The sequence below is a fragment of the Vicugna pacos genome, chromosome 10 (genome assembly GCF_048564905.1).
Source record: "Vicugna pacos chromosome 10, VicPac4, whole genome shotgun sequence".
In the NCBI taxonomy this organism is placed as follows: Eukaryota; Metazoa; Chordata; class Mammalia; order Artiodactyla; family Camelidae; genus Vicugna; species Vicugna pacos.
Genome location: NC_132996.1, coordinates 40,171,389 through 40,190,468, shown reverse-complemented (window position 1 = coordinate 40,190,468; position 19,080 = coordinate 40,171,389). Strand labels below are relative to the sequence as shown.

General features: G+C 45.4%; 1 protein-coding gene and 1 long non-coding RNA gene across 2 annotated transcripts; one reads left to right on the top strand and one right to left on the bottom strand.

Annotated features, from left to right (window-relative positions):
• Positions 1–54: 54 nt before the first annotated feature.
• TMEM86A (transmembrane protein 86A) lies at positions 55–4,445 on the bottom strand. The gene is made up of 3 exons (XM_006209291.4): positions 4,290–4,445; positions 1,910–2,174; positions 55–1,574 (listed from the first exon to the last, which is right to left on the bottom strand). The coding sequence occupies exons 1-3, from the start codon at positions 4,308–4,310 to the stop codon at positions 1,138–1,140; spliced, it is 723 nt and encodes a 240-aa protein (XP_006209353.1). The 5' UTR covers positions 4,311–4,445; the 3' UTR covers positions 55–1,137.
• Positions 4,446–9,518: 5,073 nt separating this feature from the next.
• Positions 9,519–12,980, top strand: LOC140698983 (uncharacterized). Its single transcript, XR_012076991.1, has 3 exons — positions 9,519–9,636; positions 10,358–10,944; positions 11,718–12,980. It is a non-coding gene; the product is annotated as an uncharacterized lncRNA (long non-coding RNA).
• Positions 12,981–19,080: the final 6,100 nt, after the last annotated feature.

Sequence of the window (19,080 nt, the reverse complement as noted above, 5' to 3'; positions counted from 1 at the left end):
CCATCCCCTCCTCTCCAGGATAGGCACGTGCCACCCAGGCAGACAAGCAGGGCAGTGAGTGACCCTTGGTTTTTATTTATTTTTTTTTTCACATGAGGGATAGGATGGAGTTGTCCCATCCTTGCTCCCCTTGCATTGAATGTGCCTTGGGTCTTATGACCCTAGAGTGTCATTGGAGCCCCCTCCTCTTGCTCCCAGTGCAGGAAGCACAAGGAGGAAAGCATTGAGAGTGGGTGTGTATGGGGGGGAGTTCCCAGCTCTCTGAGCCAGGCTCAGCACCCCCTCAGCAGCTCCCTGAGATCCTCTCCCTATAAGACTTTGACACACAGCAGGTCAGAGACAGTTGGCAGAGAAAGACATAGACAGGCTTGGAGACAGACCACACACAAGAATCACATGTACAGACACATACATACAGGCTGGCCCCTTCCTTTGGCATGGTTCACCCTGGCCCTGGGCATAGGGTCTGAGGGTGGTGGTGTGGGGCCTGAGCTCTGGGCTGGCCTTTGAGAGAGACGGGACCAACTTGCATCCTCGGTACCCCAAAATCCCAGGCCAAAGAAGTCCCCAATTTTGCCTAACTGGACAGACACCCCTTCACCTTCCCACCCAACACTTAAGAGATTAAGATTGTTCAAGTAATAAGGATAAACGAGAGAAAGGGAGACTCCACCCTCATCCAATCTTCCCAACTAGGGGCCTGGGAAAGGGGCTTCAGGCCCTGAGGGTGGGTCATCTTAGCACAGACTTCTCCCCTCTTCCTTCAACTCTGTGCGGATCGGGAAGAGTGGGAGTGGGTGAGTCAGAGTCTCCCATCTAGTAGGAGTTGGGGGAGGTCAAGAAGCTGAGCACCATCGCCCTCCAGAGGGGCTCTGACAGTTTGCACGGAGTCGAGGTGGAAAGATACCTACTTCTGGCTCCAGCAAGGGGCATTAGGCTGGCTCTTTTTAGCAATCAACATTGTCCTGGACCACTAGCTTTGCTAGAAAGATCCTTTTCCTGCTTACTCCCTCAAACTTGTACATTTCACAGGTAACACCTGCTGCCCCAGGCTAGTACTGCAGCCACTCTGATCCAACTCTTGCACGCTCCCAGGTCCTGGACCCCAGCCCCAGGAGGAGACCAGGACCTGGCCCCTCATTTGGCCTTGCTCAGTCTGAAGTCTTTTACTGGCTCCCGGCTCTCAACAGCTGACAGGGCGATGAGCATCTGGGCGGCATAGTATGTGGACATGATGAGTGCCCGTGAATAGGGCACGGGAAAGCAAAACTTGTGGATGGCGATGGTCAGGTCCGAGACAATAAAGAGCAGTGCACCACTGCCTGCTGCCAGCTCAGTCCAGCGCCAGGTTGCCCCAACCAGCTGTAGCCCTGCCATAGCCCGCCAGCCCATGAAGCTGATAATGGCCATATAGATCCCCACCAGGTAGGTGAAGGCACCTGACAGGCTTGGGTAGAGGAGGGCATAGCATAGGCCCGACAGTAGTGCCATCACCAGACCTGTCCGAAGAGCCAATGGCCGCATGCCAAAGGCCGAGGCGTAGAACATGTGAGTCACAGCAAACATCAGCAGACCTGGGGGTGACAGGGGAAGATGGGGTATTAAGAGCAGGCTCAGGTGAGTAACAGGTAACGGGGGGGTGGGACTGCTTTATTTTAGGAGTAACAGAGGTGGGAAGAAACCCACAAAGGCAGAGACAACCCCCAGCTCTCCTGTGACACTCCAGAACTGATCACCAGATCACCAGCAAGGTCATCCTCCAACAGGAGCCCCACAGTCCTTGGCCTCAGAACCCCTCAAATTCCCCATATTCTTGTTAAAAAAACCCCTGTCCCAAATCCTTGGCCCCCTAGGAACCTCCAGCCCTCCACCACAGGATTCCTCCCAGGTAGCTGCTGTGATGACTGACCGTGCACAAAGTAGCCCTGGTCCTGCCAGATGAGGAAGGCATCACCTATGGCAGAGAAGACGAGCCCCACAAAGATGCGGGTGGCACTGGGGCGGGCCAGCAGGAATCCGAGGCCATGTGCCAGAAGGAAGAGCCAGAGGCAGAAGATGGGCAGGCACTTGACGAGGGCGCTGACCCACGACGGGCTGGACGAGGGCAGCCAGAGCACAAAATACACGCAGGTGGCCTTGAAGAAGGGCACCAGCTTGGGTCCCTCACTCTTCACCTGGAGAACATAGGACAAGGGCAGCACTCAGAGAGTGGGAGCTCAGAAGCCCAGTGCGGGGCCCAGAGCCCACACCCTCAGCCCAGGCATCCACCCCAGAGACAGGCCCACTTCCCAAGCAGTAAGGACTGACACACAGAAACCCAGTTTGACCTGCCCCAACCAGCTAGCAGAATGTGAACAAGCCCACTATTAATTAGCCTGAGGCTTAATTGATTAGGAAGGGAAAGGGCTCCACTGTTCCTGATACTCACGTCCATTCTTGGCCCTGGGGCAGGACCAGAATAGTCACTGGGCAGAAAACAGATTTTGGGATAGTGTTCCGTCCTGCAACCCAATGCTTCTCCTTTCCCACACACTTCTTTAACCTACCCAAAGCCCCTTTAGCCTCTCTTTGCCAGCATCAGCACCCAGCTGTCTGGAATAGAGTGGAGTCAACAGGAAACCACAGAGACGCCCCAAATGGCCGACTCGTGATCCTCAGCAGTGGGGCCAGGACATAGGATTCAGGTCTGGTAACACCAGGTGAGTGCCAGGAATGCGTGAGGGTGGGCACTGCCAACCACCTCAGCCCCCACAGCCCCTCTCCCTCCTCGTTTGTCTGCAACTCAGCCTCCACTCCCGCTGCCTCAGGGATGCTGCCTAGAGAAATGGACTCATAAATTGGGAGCAAGAAAACTATCCCCGAAAGACCAGCAATCTCAGGGACTGGAAGGCTGGAGGAGGTGTCAGTCAGTCTTATTCTCCAGAGAACAAGGGAAATTCAAGGCACATCAGAAACAGAGGCAGGAAGGGGAGGGAGGATTTCTTTTCCCAGCTTTTGATCTGAAGCCAGCAGACAGGCTGGGAGAAGAGGGGGAACTGAGAGGGGAAGTTAGAGCAGCTGACTTGGTCTCAGCTGGATTAGGGGGGATGGCAGCTAAAGAAAGGTTGTGTCCAAGGCCATTCAGGCACTCTGCAAGCTGAGGGAGGGGGCTGCTGCAGATATTTTGAATCTGTGATTCCCAGGAAGCTCCTTTCCTTAGCCATCTGGTACTGGGGCTCTCAGAGTGATTCCCAGCAGCTGAGGTTCCCGATATACTCACATTCTGCCAAACTGATATGCCTCTGGCTGGGTACGCCGCCCAGAACAAGGCTCTGGGGATACACAAAGACTCTCAGACCACCACTCCCTGGTTACCTGGGGGCTGATCGGACTGATGAAGAAGGTTGGGAAGAGGCAGATGGGTGAGTCCTGGGTCTAAGCCTACGCTTGCTCTCTCGGGGGTGAGAGCGGTGAGAAGAGATGACTAAGCTCCTTCCTATGGAGATTGCCCCATGTAGGCTGGTCAGAGCAGGGATATGGGCAGAGGAGGAGACGGCTGGAGACGCTTACCCTCACTGTCCCCAGATCTCCCCAACAGCCACCTGCTAGCGCTCGGAAGCATCTACTCCACACCCTTCTCCCAGCCCCATATTTCCTAGAAGGAGAAACAAGCCGTAGTAGCCCGGGAGGCTTTGACAGTCGTAGAGAATCCAGCATTAGAAGGAAGAGGGGAGCGGGGAGAGACAAAGGTGCAGGTGAGAAAGTCTTGAACAGGAAGAGGTGTCAATAGAGAACGACCCCTTTTCATCCAGCGCGTTATCAAGGCTGCGTTAACTTAGAGTAGTCCTGTGCCCCGCCCCAGATTTATTTAGAAGATGAGGAAAAGGAGGAAATACATTTGAAACAGGATTCCCTGTAGGTCCCAGTAACCCTTCTGCCCTCCCCCGCCCTCTCCCACGCCTCGCTGTGTTCTGCGCACGCGGAACCAGCGGCCCGCTGCCGTCCCCTCTACGCGGCAGCGACCCCGCGGACCCGCGCGAGACAGAGATCAACCAAGTCATGCTTCCGAGTCACGTGCCCACTGTTTTCCTCCCTCTCGCGGGCCGGCTGGGGGCGCGCGGAGGAGTGGCGCCCCGATTTGGGATGCCGGGGGCCGTGACAGCGCCGCCTCCCGCCTGGGGACGCGGACCGCCGCGGGATCCCTGCCCTTCCTCGGCCCCTCGGCGGCTTGGCCTGCCGCAGCCCAGTCCTCAGGTCGGTGGGCTGCGGCTGCGCCGGACATTGGTTCGCTCGCTCGCTCACTCACTCACCACAGTGACCGGGGACACCATGGCGGCGGCAGCGGCGGCAGCTGGCACCCCGTTCCGGGCTGCAGCGGCCAGGACGCACTCGCGGCCAGGTGAGGAGACGACGACGCAACAAAGCCTGGGTGACGAACAAAACCACCCGCACGCCGGGCGCTGGGGGTTCTTTCTGCCATCCCCACGACGTCACCGCAGACATGGCCAATGAGCGGGCTAGAGTCGGCGTGGGGCGGGGTCTGGCTGGTAATACCGGATAGGCCCCGCCCACCCCAACCCCTACAACGACCCCCAACTCCTGCGCAGCCGCTTTAGCCGGGAGAAGAAAGGCTTCTCCCTGGGGGCAGGAGGCAGGGTCCTCCAGGCCCCGCCCCTCTGGGAATCAGTGCCAAGACATCCCGGAACCTATTCGTGATCTCCGGCCCTGAGTGAGGACGGAGCTTGGCCAAGAGACAAACACATTCCTGTCCTGGGCTCACGGCTACACACATTTTTCTTGTAACCCGGGGATAGAAGGCAAAGGCAGATTCCCCTCAGCTTTTAAACATGCAGTCCACATGGACACAATTGCGATTAGACCCACAACCCTCACTGCATACAAACATACAGGCAAATGGACACACAATGGTCAGGAGACGCACACCTTTCAACATGAAAAGAAACACATAGCCGCCTATATACCCATATATATGCACAAACACATACAGGATTACAACTACCCTTGGGCACCAAACAAGTACATAGACACAAAACTGAGAGCGGCAGGTCGACACACATCCTTCATTGTAAAAACAGAGACACATATATAGGCATGCAGCACCCTATAGACCCATAATAAACACAGTTGCTCAATTCTTAGGCACACACCTCTCACAACTCAAGAGAATTGAACACACACAAGAACACAACAGGAATGAAGTATGGACAGGCAGACCTGAGCATACTTAAGGACCCACAGGAGTGTGAACTAACTCTGCCAAAAATGGAGCTTAAGTAGATTAATGTTGATATTACACAGACTAAAGGTACACAGGCACACTGGGAACCAAGCGTGTACAGAATTATGGGAATCACATGAAAGAACTGGCAGACAGTCAAATGGACAGGAATCTAGTTCCACTTTTGCCACTTCCATGCTGTGTGGTTGGGTGAATCACTTTCCCTCTCTGGTCTTGATTTCTTCGTATATAAGATGAGTGGATGATCTCCAAGATTCCTCCCAAGCCCAACATTTGTAGGATTGGGAAGGCCAAGGGCTGCTGGTTTCAGGAAATTCAACTTGAGGAGTCTTTCTGGAGATGGAAATTTAAGATACAGCTTAAAAGGATGGGCCACTGGTCTTTGATCTGCTGTAGGAGAGTAGTTGTGTGTCAGGCTTGGGGAATTAGAGTGAGATAACCAGCCCTACCCAGCTCTAATTAGCAGCCATCAAGGAGTTTGAAACATCCTGGAATGGTGACACTGAGACCCTAGTTTTTGACTCCGCCTTGTGCTGGCTGGGGAAAAGCCCTCACACTGAGAGCTCTTGTGAGCCTGTTCCAAAACGTGCCTCTTTTTTTTTTTCCTTTTGGACCCTGCTTAGTTTCCCTAGAGCCTGTGCTGTTGACCTGACACCTTCTCAGAGCAGGGAGCAGTCCTCTTCTAGTGATAGAATTGACAACCAGAGATTCAGAGCCAAGGGCAATAAGGGTGAGAGCCAAGGCTTGGGACTGAGGCTCATCCACAGCCTTCACCCATCCCTTCCAGACTCCTTTTAAATAAGTGTCCCAGAGACCGATAAACTCTGCCCACTCTACTTTCTTTCCAGTCGGGGCTGTAGGGAGATTCACCCTACCAGAATATGGGAGACTAGAACTGCGGCCCCCAGAGCTTTGTTGTACACACACACACACACACACACACACACACACAAACACTCCTACAAAGTGTGCTACCTGGAAGAACACTGGGTTGAAAAATACTGTATTTAGTTCTATTCCCCCTCCTCTGTGACTTGCTAGTTATATGACCGGGCACATCAGTCCATCTTTGGAGCCCAGTTTTTTCATCAGTAAAATGGAGGAACTGGGCTAGAAGACATGTGCAAACGTTTCAGTTTTCCAGCCAAACCTTTCAGTGTCACCTAAGGGATAGTTCTCAGAGAGTGGCCAAGTCAGAGCATTTTTCATTTCTCTGGATGTTAGTTTCCTATCTATAAAAAAAAAAAAAGGTGGGAATGTAACAGTGGTTCTGAAAAAGTGAGGTCTGTCAAAATTACTTGGGAGGCTTTTAAAAAAGCATAGATACCCTTGTCTAACCCCAGACCTACTAATTAAGTGGCGCAGATTGTAATAAGCTTGAATACACAAATACCTAAATAGACAAAACATGAAGTCTAGAATTGTAACCCACAGAGCTGTAGCAATGTTTGATTACCCAGTAGGCAATGATCATAGACATAGGTTGCCCACAGTGCAGAGGCATCTCCCCTCCGTGCTGGTTATTCTCTTTGCCCTCCCATCACCTGGATCCATTTTGGCCCTTCTCCACCCTGCCCCTGGAGGCTGACCTCCATGAACTGTATCACCAGGGCTCACTTGTTCTCTGGCTTCTGCTTGGATTCAGCTAATGAGAGTCAGAGGCAGATCTGTGGTTGGGGGAGCACATGGTTGAGGTTCTCCACACCCAGCCTGCTGGGTGAGGCTGGGATTGAGATTCTGATAGTGGTTCTGTGCTCCTCTATGGCTACTGCTCCAGGCTACCACCTTTAACTTCAGCCTCAGGGATGGCAATAGCTACCGGCTATTGACTAGTCTTTAGGTGGCTTTGCAGCCCTGACTAGTTTTTTTTAACCTTACCCATATCTCTGCCATCTCATTAGTTATATTCTTGAGTATGCCAACAACCTGATACAGTCACCGACAAAGGAGAGATACTGCCCCTTCCCCAAAAGAAAGAGCTTATCTAATTTCATTCCTATGAATAAGATTTGTTGTTTGTTTCAGAAATGAAATTGTATTTACTGTGTAGTATTTTTAAGTTGAACTGCATATTGTAAGGGGCAGAAAATGGGATAAAACTTCCTAAAATTATGCATTTGTCCCTCTCTGTACCCAAAACTACCTGTTTCACACAGCTTTGTAATTTTCTGTTTACTTACTTGTCTCCCCTATAAGAGTGGGAGTCCATTCATCCATTCATTCATTCATCCAACAAACGTTTATTATGCACCAAGTTATGTCCTAGCCACTGTTAGGTGCTGGGGTTTACAAACTTCCATAAGGTATAGGTTCCGTTGTCACAGAATTCAGTTCAGGCATGCAAGTAAACAGCAATTATGTAGTGCGGCAGTTGAAATAATTGAGGCATGCAGGCATGTCTCCAGCAACATCAGAAAGACGTCAGAATCATTCTGTGTGCCTCAAGGAACTGAGAAACCTGGGGTTAAATCTATAAGGATGAGTTGGTCTTCACTGAATAAACACCAATGGAAATGATGTTCTAGGTGCCAACTAAAAATTGTCACTTGCCTTCTGCCTCTACAAGGTCACTAGCCACTGCAGTCAGTGACCTTCAACATACTCTGAAAGGAGTTCAGGGTGGAGATCAGGAATGAGGCACTCTGTGCTCTGGGAAAAACTGGTAGAACAGGCCTTCAGATAGTTAGAGATTTCAGGAGAAGATTTTATGAGCCCAATTCCTTGCCCCTTCTCATGTCTAGAAAAGCACTAAAATCATTAGTGGAGACATCTGCTCCTCATGAGTAGCAGCAAGCCTCAGCCAAAATGTGTCCTTGACTGCACGTATCCCATCCCCCCAAACAAAATCGTATATAATACTGACCTCTCCCCCACCTCTTTGGAGCAGTTCCTCAGAGCTATCTGACAAGGCTATCTCCCAGGCAATAGTCCTCATCTTGCCCCAAATAGAACTTAGCTCACAACTCTCATGCTGTGCTTTTTGTTTTCAATCAGCAGAGAACAAATGTACACAGAAGCATAAGAGATACACTGAATTCAGAGAGACACCTGTAGTGCTGGGGTGAGCTGGGGAGTGAAGAAAGGTCAATCTGAAGAAGAAAGAATGAGCCAGGTCAGAAAGGATCTGAGTGTTCTGCTAGGGAGTTTGGACTTGACCTAGTAGATGACAGAAAAACAGTTGTCTTCTGTGCCTTAGCTTCTCCAATTGTTCTCAGTTCTCACACACCAGACACTTGAACGATACACAGAAATGGTGACCAACCATCATTCTAGATTCTTGAGTGTGCCAGCAACCTGATACAGTCACCGAGAAAGCAGAGGCACTGCCCCCTCCCCCAAAGAAAGAGCTTATCTAATTTCATTTCTATGAATACAATTTGTTGCTTCCTCCTGTGGCGCTTCTTCTCACCTAGTGGCCTCCTCCCTCTCTGACAGCCATGGTTTTGCCCCAGAGTAGTTTCTGTTTGCTTGGTTTGCCCTACTTGGCATTGTAATCCAGCTTTAAATGGTTGGCCTGATTCCTGACCGTTACTGGATCTCAGCTAATTTCTTCACATCTGTTTCAGAGCCCCCAGAACACTTCTAACCAACTCTCAGAGCCACCCCACCGCATCCCACCCCTGCCCCACCTGTAGAACCGGGGAGGAAAATCAGACAGTGGTGAAGAAATATTAAGGAGTGTGTGACAAGTTCAGATGTTCTGATAGCAATGCGTGGGTGAGTGAGCTGACGAGTTTTTAGAAGTGAGCTGAGTGTGTGCCAAGTGGAGGCGTTTGGGAGGAACTGGATACAAATCTGGAGCTTAGGACCCAGATGAAGACAGCGATGTAGATTTGGAAGCCATAGCCATTCTGAAGGCTATATGAATACAATTAACCAGGGAGAAGTCTTGAGGGAGTAGAGAAGAGGGACCAGACCAAACCCTGGGGAGTCATGACATTTAAGGGTTAAAAAAAAAAAGGAAAGGAGACAAACACACAGGTAAACAGATATGTCAGGAATGTTTCTGACACCTCCAGTACACTCACAGGGAGAGACAGACACACCCAGAGAAGTATATGTTCACATAGATGATCTGTGGTATTTGTGGTTTGGCTCCCTCCTAGAACAGGTGACAGATGATGGTTCTGCTTCCGCATTGTAATAGGTCAGAAGCTTTTAAAGACAGAGGAGAGTGACCCGTCTTCATTCCTGACGGTGTGCTCCATTAGCTTTTACACCATCTGTGTGAGGCTCCATTCCCCCAACCCCAGCCCAGGGCAATCCTACAGGTCTCTCCTGCCCTCTCTGCTTACAGGAGTCAACTTAGGAATACTGAATCCCAGTATCCTCCCATCTTCTGAAGACACTGGTATCAGAATGCCTCTGTCATGCTGGAGCCCACCTAGGCCAGGCAGGTGAGCCCTGGAATGGCTGATGTAGCCTGTGATGCAGGGTCTTCTGGAACCTTTAGGAAAAGGACAAAGATTTTAGCAGTACTCACTTTTCCAGACCCTCAAAGCTAAATTTTCATGCTGTCTTGAGATAGTTTATGGGTCAATGTCCCTAAAAACCTTCTGGGTCTTTAATTGGCTTCTGGGCCTAGGGCTAGACACATCTGGGTTCTTACTCCTCTTTCCTTTACTTTGATTATTGATAAGGGCATCACTAGACCTTTAGACATAAGCGGACTTCTCTAACTGTACAACTGCTAAATTAAGGGTCTCCTAATGGGGTCACTACCAGGGATGCCTCAGGAGGGATTCCTGATTTTGGTAGGGTATACGGGATTAGATGACCTCCAACACCCAAGATTCTAGAGTCCCAAACTCTGTGAAGTCCAAGTGGTTTAGTAAGTCCTTGTATTTGGGTCATCCAAGTTCAGCTGTGTCACCAACAACCTCAATCCCTCTCTGCCTCCTGGCTCCACCCAGACCCTCAGCTCTCTCAGTTGTGTTTTTGGGTTGCTCTTTTCTCAGTGTTAGGAAGTCAGTTTGAGGAAGCAGAGATAATAAAGGAGAAGTCTCTGGGGGTTGAGCCGGAGGACTTTTTTTTTAACTTTTTCCTTTTTTTTTTTTTTTTGTTCTTTGTGGGGAAGGGGAAGCTAATTAGATTTGTTCATTTGTTTATCTTTAACAGAGGTACCGGGGTTGAACCCAGGCCTTCATGCATGCTAAACACATACTCATCGCCCCCAGAAGGGTGGTTTTGAGAAGCAAACAAAAATCACCTAGAAGATCCCACTCATCAAGCCCTGTGAATGAGTAATTCTCTCCTCAACATCAGCACCTGAGGATCAGTCTTGGACTAACAGGCCAGAGCAGACCTTCCTATGTCTTCCTCTCAAAGACCCCATCTTCCCAGACGGATAATCTCCCCCTGGCTAGACCCTTCCTTCTATTATCTCATTCAAGTACAATCATTCATTCATCTGGTAGTTATCAACCACTTTTACAGTGGGCCAGGCTGGATCTGGGCCACAAACATGAACAAAACAGAACTTCCCTGTCCTCATGGAGCTCATGGTCCAGCAGGGGAGGCTGATGCAATGATCACAAACTCAGCTTCCCACCTCCACCTGCTCCCCTCTCCTCAGATCTCCAAGACCAGAAAATTAGGCAGGAACAGCGAGAGCTGGCTGGGCCTGGCTGGACCTTCCAGAAGTTTCCTCCTGACCCGACGGGAAGTGGAGCAAAGCCAGTGAGGCTGCAGTACCGTGTGCAGGGGTCAGGAGTGTTATTTTGTTACCTCAGCCCTCTTCAAACCCTTTCCTAATCTAGCTGGGCTTCCTACCTCCCATCCGGAGAAGAGTGGTCTTTGAGAGCAAGTCTTACTCACTAATTACAATAGAATTTAAACTGCCAAAGAAAAAGAGCTGGAATTGTGACCACACTCCTCTCCCTTCCCCCACCCTGAAGGTTCCTGCCCAGGCCAGGCTCTGAGGGGAGTAGGGCAGGGGAAGGCAGCAGCAGTCAAGTGGGGAGGTTGAGCAGCTCGACCATCCCTGAAAAACAGAGGTACCGGGGTTGAACCCAGGCCAAGAATGGCCCATTCTTCTCCATTATCACAGACACACACATATACACACACACACACCAGCCTCTGCAACAAGTCTTCTAAACCTCCATTGTACAGGAAAGTGTTATGAACGATCCTGATTTGCTGCAGCAAGAGCCAAGAAAACAGGTTCAGAGGATAGAGGGGGAATCACATTGAAATCAGCAGTAACCACATTTTAGGATTCCCAGAACTAGTCCAGCTTAAAAATATATATATTGGACATCAAACTAGGGTCACCTACTTTTTTATTTTGCCAAGTAAAGACATTAAGAGAGAAAAAACAATAAACTGCCATTACTGTCACTCTGTTAAAAAAAAGATATTTTAACCCTAAAAATGAAGACTATAGACTCAGAATGTAGGCCAATCCTTTAAACAGAACTTAACTTTGTGAAAAGAATCATACTACTTTTATTTTTATTTTTCCCGTTTCTTCTAGGCCTGGTGACACCATCATCAGGGACCAGCACCAGGTATTTGGAAACTGTGAAAAATGAGGCACATGGAGGGACACATTGGCTATGACAGGGATGGGGAGGAGGCCTGTTGCCATGGAAACAGATTTGGAAGCCAGCGGTTCCTGGTTCCAGTCCCAGAACCACCAACTTCTCCTGGGCAAGTGATTGGATCTTTCTGAGCCTCAATTTCCTTTGAAGTGAGAAAACCAGTAGTTTTCTCAGAGTTTTTGTGGCAATTCAACTTATTTATAAAGTACCTGACACTTAAAAAGTGCTCAGTAAATAGTGCTTTCCTTCTTTTGAAGAAACCTAAGTTCAGAGTGGGCTTTTATCTGCCTGGAATGACTTAGGCACAGTCTTTTCTGAAGATAACTGGGATCTCTTAATTATTCACAAATTTTGGAGTGCATCAAAATCACTTGGGGAGCTTGTTAAACATACAATATTGTAAACTGACTATACTTCAATTTAAAAAAAAGAATGCATGTCACATTTTCCAGGGGAAAATTTCATTTTCCATTTTGGACTCTCCTATATTGTTTTGAAATTGTGTTACTATGGGCATATGATACTTACACAAAATATTTTTGTATATTGCTGTAAAATATTTATAAACATTGCTATAGAAGAAGATTTTTGTCTTGGGAAAAATATACTATTTTTTAATTAAAAAAACAGTCTATGCATAAAAAACAAGAACACCCATACAGGTGACCAAATTTCTCCCAGGTGGTTCTGTCTCAGTAACTTTAGGGTGGGGTCTGGCATCTATTTAACAAGTTCCCCAAGGGATTCATCTGCACATTGAAATTTGAGAACTTCTGTACTAAATAACACTTCATTCAATAAGTATGTGCCAGGCTCTGGGCAGAGGCAAAAAAGAAAACAATGCATTTTTTGAAAGGCCTAGCATAGCACCTGATATATATGAGCACTTATTAAATAGTTACCAAATGACAACCTTCAACGAGGTGCCTGGTGTTGGGGATTCAAGCAAATACATCAGTTAACAACCACAATGACTTTTTTTTTGAAGATTTACAATGTTACATTAGTTTCTGGTGTACAACACAATGATTCAGCTATACATATATATGTATATATATTCTTTTTCAATTTGCTTTTCATTATAGGTTATTACAAGCTATTGAATACAGGTCCCTGTGCTATATAGTAGGACTTGTTGCTTATCTATTTTGTATATAGTAATGTGTGTCTGCTAATCCCAAACTCATAATTTATCCCTCCCCACACTTTCTCCTTTGGTAACCATAAGTTTGTTTTCTTTGTCTGTGAATCCGTTTCTGTTTTGTAAATAAATTCATTTCTGCAATTTTTTAGATTCCACGTATAGGTGATATATGGTATTTTTCTTTCTCCATCTGACTTACTTTACTTAGTATGATAATCTCTAGGTCCATGTTGCCACAAATGTTGCCACAAATGGCATTATTTCATTCTTTTTATGGCTGAGTAATATTCCATTATGTATGTGTGTATACATATATATACACACACACACACACCCCACATCTTTTTTTTGATTTATGATCATTTTACAATGTTGTGTCAAATTCCAGTGTAGAGAACAATTTTTCAGTTATACATGAACATATATATATTCATTGTCACATTTTTTTCTCTGTGAGCTACCATAAGATCTTGTATATATTTCCCTATGCTATGCAGTATAATCTTGTTTATCTATTCTACAATTTTGAAATCCCAGTCTATCTCTTCCCACCCCCCCACACCACATCTTCTTTATCCAGTCATCTGTCGATGGACATTTAGGTTGCTTCCATGTCTTGGCTATTGTAAATAGTGCTGTTATGAATAATGGGGTGCATATATCATTTTGAATTAGAGTTTTCTCTGGATATATGCCCAGGAGTGAGATTGCTGGATCATAGGGTAAGTAAATTTATTTTTAGTTTTTTCAGGAATCCCCATACTGTTTTCTATAGTGGTTGCACCAAATTACATTCCCATCAGCAGTGTAGGAGAGTCCCCTTTTCTCCATATCCTCTTTAGCATTTATTGTTTGCAGACTTTATAATGATAGCCACTCTGATAGGCATAAGGTGATCTCATTGTAGGTTTGATTTGCATTTCTCTCATAATTAGCCATACTGAGCATCTTTTCATGTTCCTATTTAGCCCCAAGACTTGTAATGAAAGTGGGCACCAAAGAAAGGATAGCCAAAAAGTAAGTAATGCTGCCTGCAGAGGGAGGCATCTGAAAAGGCTTCCTGGGGGATAGGCATCTGACAGTTTGAAGGATAGGCAGGGTTTAGCAGCCGAATTAGTGGCTGTGTGCAAAGAGCGTGTCTAGATATGTCTGGATCACAGGTACCAGGGTGAGTGCTGGGAAATGAAGCAGGAAGAGGTGTAAGTCTGGGGACTACATTGTGATGGATCTACCCTACTAAGGTGTTTCAACTTTAGGACGAAGTCCCTGGGGAGCCACGGGGTTGGGGGATGGTGAACAAACAGATTCTCACTGTAGAAAGTTCATCTTAGCAGCCATCAGTATGGAGAACAGAATGGCACAATCAATACTGGAGGCAAGGAGAACAATTAGAAGCTGTTGCAATAGTCCCTGAGAAAGTTGGAAAAGATTGAAACTGGAAGAGTGGCAGTAGGGTGTGGAGAGAGCATTTTTATGTAGTCTTTTCCTGTATTGTAATTCTGTCATCCCAGTGTGGTCTTTTACAATGCTTGGGTGGCAGGGCAGGATATTTGTCTATGAGGCCATTAAAAAGAACCTTTTTTGGATTGTGAAAGTAAGACATTTTCATTATGAAAAATTTGGATATTATAGAAAAACATAAATAAATTATAGGAATCACCTATCGTGCCACCATCCAGAGATAATCACAGCTGAATGTTTTGGTGCACTTCCTTCCAATTATTTTACATTCATATTTCAAGTTTTAAAATATAAATTCACCATAATTTATTTAATTTTCCCATATTGTTGAATATGTAAATTTTCCCATTATAAATAATGCTGTAATGAACATATGCCACGTAAATCTTTGCCCACATCTTTGGTTATTTTCTTTGAAAAAAATCTTAGAAGTAGGATGATTATACCAAAGATAATTATTGTATTTATAATTCACAAGCATCTCTCCAAATAACTGCCAAATTACTCTCCAAAAAATGTTTTTGCTCTTGTGACAGCTATGAAGAGCATTAGATCATCTGGGAAATAAATATGTAAATTTTTTATTCAAATGTGATATAAAGATCACATTTCTAATCCAATTAATTTCTTAGAAGCTCAACTTCCTATATTATTAATAACAAATGCTTTCTAGTGTTTGCTATATGCTGGGCACTGTGCTGGGTACTTTACCTAAAGTTTCTCTTTCAATTCTTGCAATATTTTTATGATATAGGCACTATTACTCTTTCCATTTTACAGATGAGGAACTTGAGGCTCAGAGAGGCTAAGGGACTGGATTTAGGTCACATATGAGGAAAGAGAAAATAATAAAGTTCCCCAAATTCTTTAATCAGCCTTGGCCAGAAATTATATCTGAAGCCAGAGACCACAAGCCTTAGTTTAGTTCCCCATTAATGAGGAATCTTGAAAAGAATAAGACAACTGTTGACACAGGTGCTTGAAGACAAAGTTTTCTGCAGAGCTTACATTTTCAATAGATAATGAAGAGAAAATATTTACATATCAGTTATCATAATATGTATGTTAAATCTGTATTTGTTTACAGCCTGTCATTATAAAGTTGAGCTTCTAAGTTTGTTTACTAAAAGGCAAAGAACTTCCTTATATGATAGTTTTAATGGTTTCAAGAATTGCTGACTAACAATCTTGTGACCATAAATATTTTTTATAGGAAATTACTTTTGTTAAAATTTTTTTTAGGAAACTGGATTGCTTACTTAAGGTTATATACTATGTTTATCATAAGACATTGACTCAGCTGTCAACTTGTGGTAATTAATGCCCTATGACGTTCTTGACTTAATAAAGTAACATTACTAGTAAAGGTAACCGAACTTGTTTATTGGACAACACCTGAGATTTCCTCTTATGGTGCCTACATCAATTTGTTCTTTTTTAGATCTTGTCTCGATTTATAGTTATGAGCACAATTAATTAGATTCTTTGATTATCTTCCCCCTCTACCGGATTAGAAGCTCCATAAGAGATGAGACCATGCCTCTTTCTGGTTATTATCATAACACCAGTGTTTAACAGGGAGCCTGGCACATAGTAGGTGCTCAATAAATATTTGGCAAATGAATGAATGAATGTCTGACTACACATGCCATATAGCCTGTAGGGAGCCCATTGAAGGAAGAGAGCTAGAAATGACAAAGAGGGAAGCACTGGATATTGTGGCCAGAAGGAAAAAGCTCACGGGTAATGAGGCAGTTGAGGGGTTGACAAGAATGGAAATGATTGTACAGTAAAGCAGTGGTTCTCAAACTATGTTGCTGCAGGACTTCACTGGTTCCTTAAGGTTCTGTGAGCTGGCCTGCACGTGGCTTTGTAACACTTAAATAAAATAACCTGAGACTTGTTCTCAATTATAATTTTCTCAATCAAATTTTTATTTCATTTTTTTTTAACTTTTTGATTCCTGCTGTCCAATATCTCCATAAAGACCTAGCATAGTATGGCATGTTATGTAACATATAATTAGCTAAAAATGTGATATTTCAATGCTTCATGAAGTCCACAAATAACAACATGAGAGCCTGTTTGAAAATACCTGGAGAAGAGGGTTGCAGATGGGAAGATTTGTTTTCAGGTGGCAGGGGCTGGAAGACCTCACACTAGAAGCTTCCTAAGGTAACTTAGGACTGTGTTGTGGGGCACGTCCAGATAAAATGTCCCAAGAATGTCTGCATCTGACTGAAGAAGAGTCCCCTCTTTCAGTGACTATATTGTCCCTCCAGCTTGAGCTAAGCTTCTAGTTAATTAAATCCAAAATATGTGTTTTCCATCCTCTGACTTTGTAATTTTTTGGATCTAAATTCAGAACTTGATATTTCTCCTATTATTTTTAATCTCTGTTGATTCCTGTCCACAGCAGCTTTGTGAATCCAGATTCTGGCAATAAATTCCATAGGTCCTGTCCATTCCTTCTGCTATGGACTGAATTGTGTCCCTCCCCAAATTCATATATTAAAGCCCTAACCCTCAATGTGATGGCATTTGGCAATAGACAGGGCCTTTGGGAGGTAATTAGGGTTAAATGAGGTCATGAGGATGCAGCTCTCATGATGAGATGAGTGTCCTTATGAGAAGAGACACCTCTCTCTTTCCCTCCCTTCCCTCCTCCCTCCCTCCCTCTCGTTCACCGCCTCTCCTCCCACTAGGTTGAGGACACAAGTAGTCTGCAAGCCAAGAAGGGAGCCCTCACCAGAACCTGGCCATGTTGACACCCTGATGTCAGTCTTCTAGCCTCCAGAACTATGAGAAAATAACTTCAAGCCACTTACTGTATGATATTTTGTTAGAGTAGCCTAAGCTGATTAAGACACCCTCTTTATCCCATTATCTCATGACTCCATTGTCTTCAACTCACCCCTGCTTTGTCATCGAGTTGCATCACCAGGTTACTCAACTTCCAGATCCCCTTGCATGTGCTCCACAAGCTACCCTAGGTCCCAGCTGGCCTGGATTCTTGCCACCTCCAACAAAATCAAATATGCCCTCCCCTGGGGTTCTCCCTCCTCCGTAAATCACAATATGGAAGACAGAGAGAGCCACTAACATTTAGCAAGTCAATTAAAAACACAGGCTCTGAGGCTAGAATATGAAGGATCAAGCCCCAGTTCCACCATCTGTTAGCTCCCAGACCTTAGGCAAGTAATTCAACCTTTCTGTGCCTCAGTTAGCTCATCTATAAAGCGAGGTGATTGCATAATTAATATATATATATAGTACTTAGAATTGTATCTAGCACATAACAAGACTCAGTAACTGTTACCATTATTACTACTCTGTCCTAAGCAGTGCTGAGTGTTTCATATGCCTTATGTAATTTTTATATCAATCCTGTGAAGTAGGGCTTACCGTCTCCTTTTACATATAAGCAGCGCCCCATCACTCTATCACTTTACCCTATTTTATTGTCTTTATAGCATCTACTACCATCCCCATAGAACATTATTTAATAGTTTTCCTGTTTATTATTATGTCTCCTCAACACCCCTCCACACCTGCTGGTACGCAAGCTCTTACAAATAAGGGCCTTTATCTTGTTCATTCCAGTGCCTATTAAGTTCTCAATAAATATTTTTGAATTAATGTACAACTGAATGAATGGATGCAAATAAGCAGCTCAGGTACAGAGAGGCGAAGTTGCTCTGCCAGTGTCACACAGCAAGTAAGTGGCAGAGCCAGGGTTTGACGTCAGGTCTAGATGGTTCTAAAAATCCATACTTTCTCTGTTGCTGCTTCCCAGAGCAGCAGAGATGAACACAGTTGGAGGAAGAAGGGACCCCTCCCCCTCCACGGCTGCTTCTTGAGTATGGAGGTTACAGGCACTTTTCCAGTTCATACCAAGGGAGGCCAGGCTAGGCATCTTGGGAACCAAAGGTTTTTTCCATGTGTTCTGGACACATCTGCCCTGTTTCCTGCTGCTTCATGATTCACTCCATTGCCCAGGAACCTGACCCATTTCCCTTTCCCCATTTCGTTTTTGGACATATGTCCTTCTACCTCCTTGTCTGACTTTGACATTCATTTTTTTAAAAAAACTTTAATTTTATTTTAAATTTGAAAGGTAATACCTACATGTGTTTTAAAAAATTAATAAGTCAAGCTGATACAGTGCACAGTAAGTTTCCTTCCCATGCTGGACCCCCTGTCTCCCTCCTCCAAGGAACCACTGTGGATAGTTTCTCAGATATCCTTTCAGAAGTGTTTTATGAATTTATAAATATGCCTCATTCCCTGTCTCTGTGTCACACACAAATTAAAAAAAAAGAACTATATATTCTGGTCTGTACATTGCTTTTTTCACTTGGCAAAATATCCTGGAATTCTTTACTTATCAACACATATAGATCTACAGCATTCTTTAAATGGCTGCATAGTATTTATATTATCTGGTATGCTGTCGTTATTAAATCACTTCCTTTTGCATGGATGTTTTAGGCTGTTTGTTTCATTTTTGACTAGTACAACAATGAACATCTTCACATGTCTCCACATATATGTGAGAGCAAATCTGTTTGATAGCTCCCTAAAAAGTTAAATCACTGGTTAAAGGCTACATGCAATTTTAATTTCTATATTAATCCAAAGATGATATGCCACTCTCCACCCATAAAGTATTTCCTCACACTCTCACAGCA

Excerpts from the sequence above, each read along its gene's own strand:
- TMEM86A (XM_006209291.4), bottom strand. The coding sequence starts at position 4,310 with ATGGTGTCCCCGGTCACTGTG. Across the intron at positions 2,175-4,289 it reads TGGTGTCCCCGGTCACTGTG|GTGAAGAGTGAGGGACCCAA; the intron begins GTGAGTGAGTGA and ends TATGTTCTCCAG. Across the intron at positions 1,575-1,909 it reads CCAGGGCTACTTTGTGCACG|GTCTGCTGATGTTTGCTGTG; the intron begins GTCAGTCATCAC and ends TGTCACCCCCAG.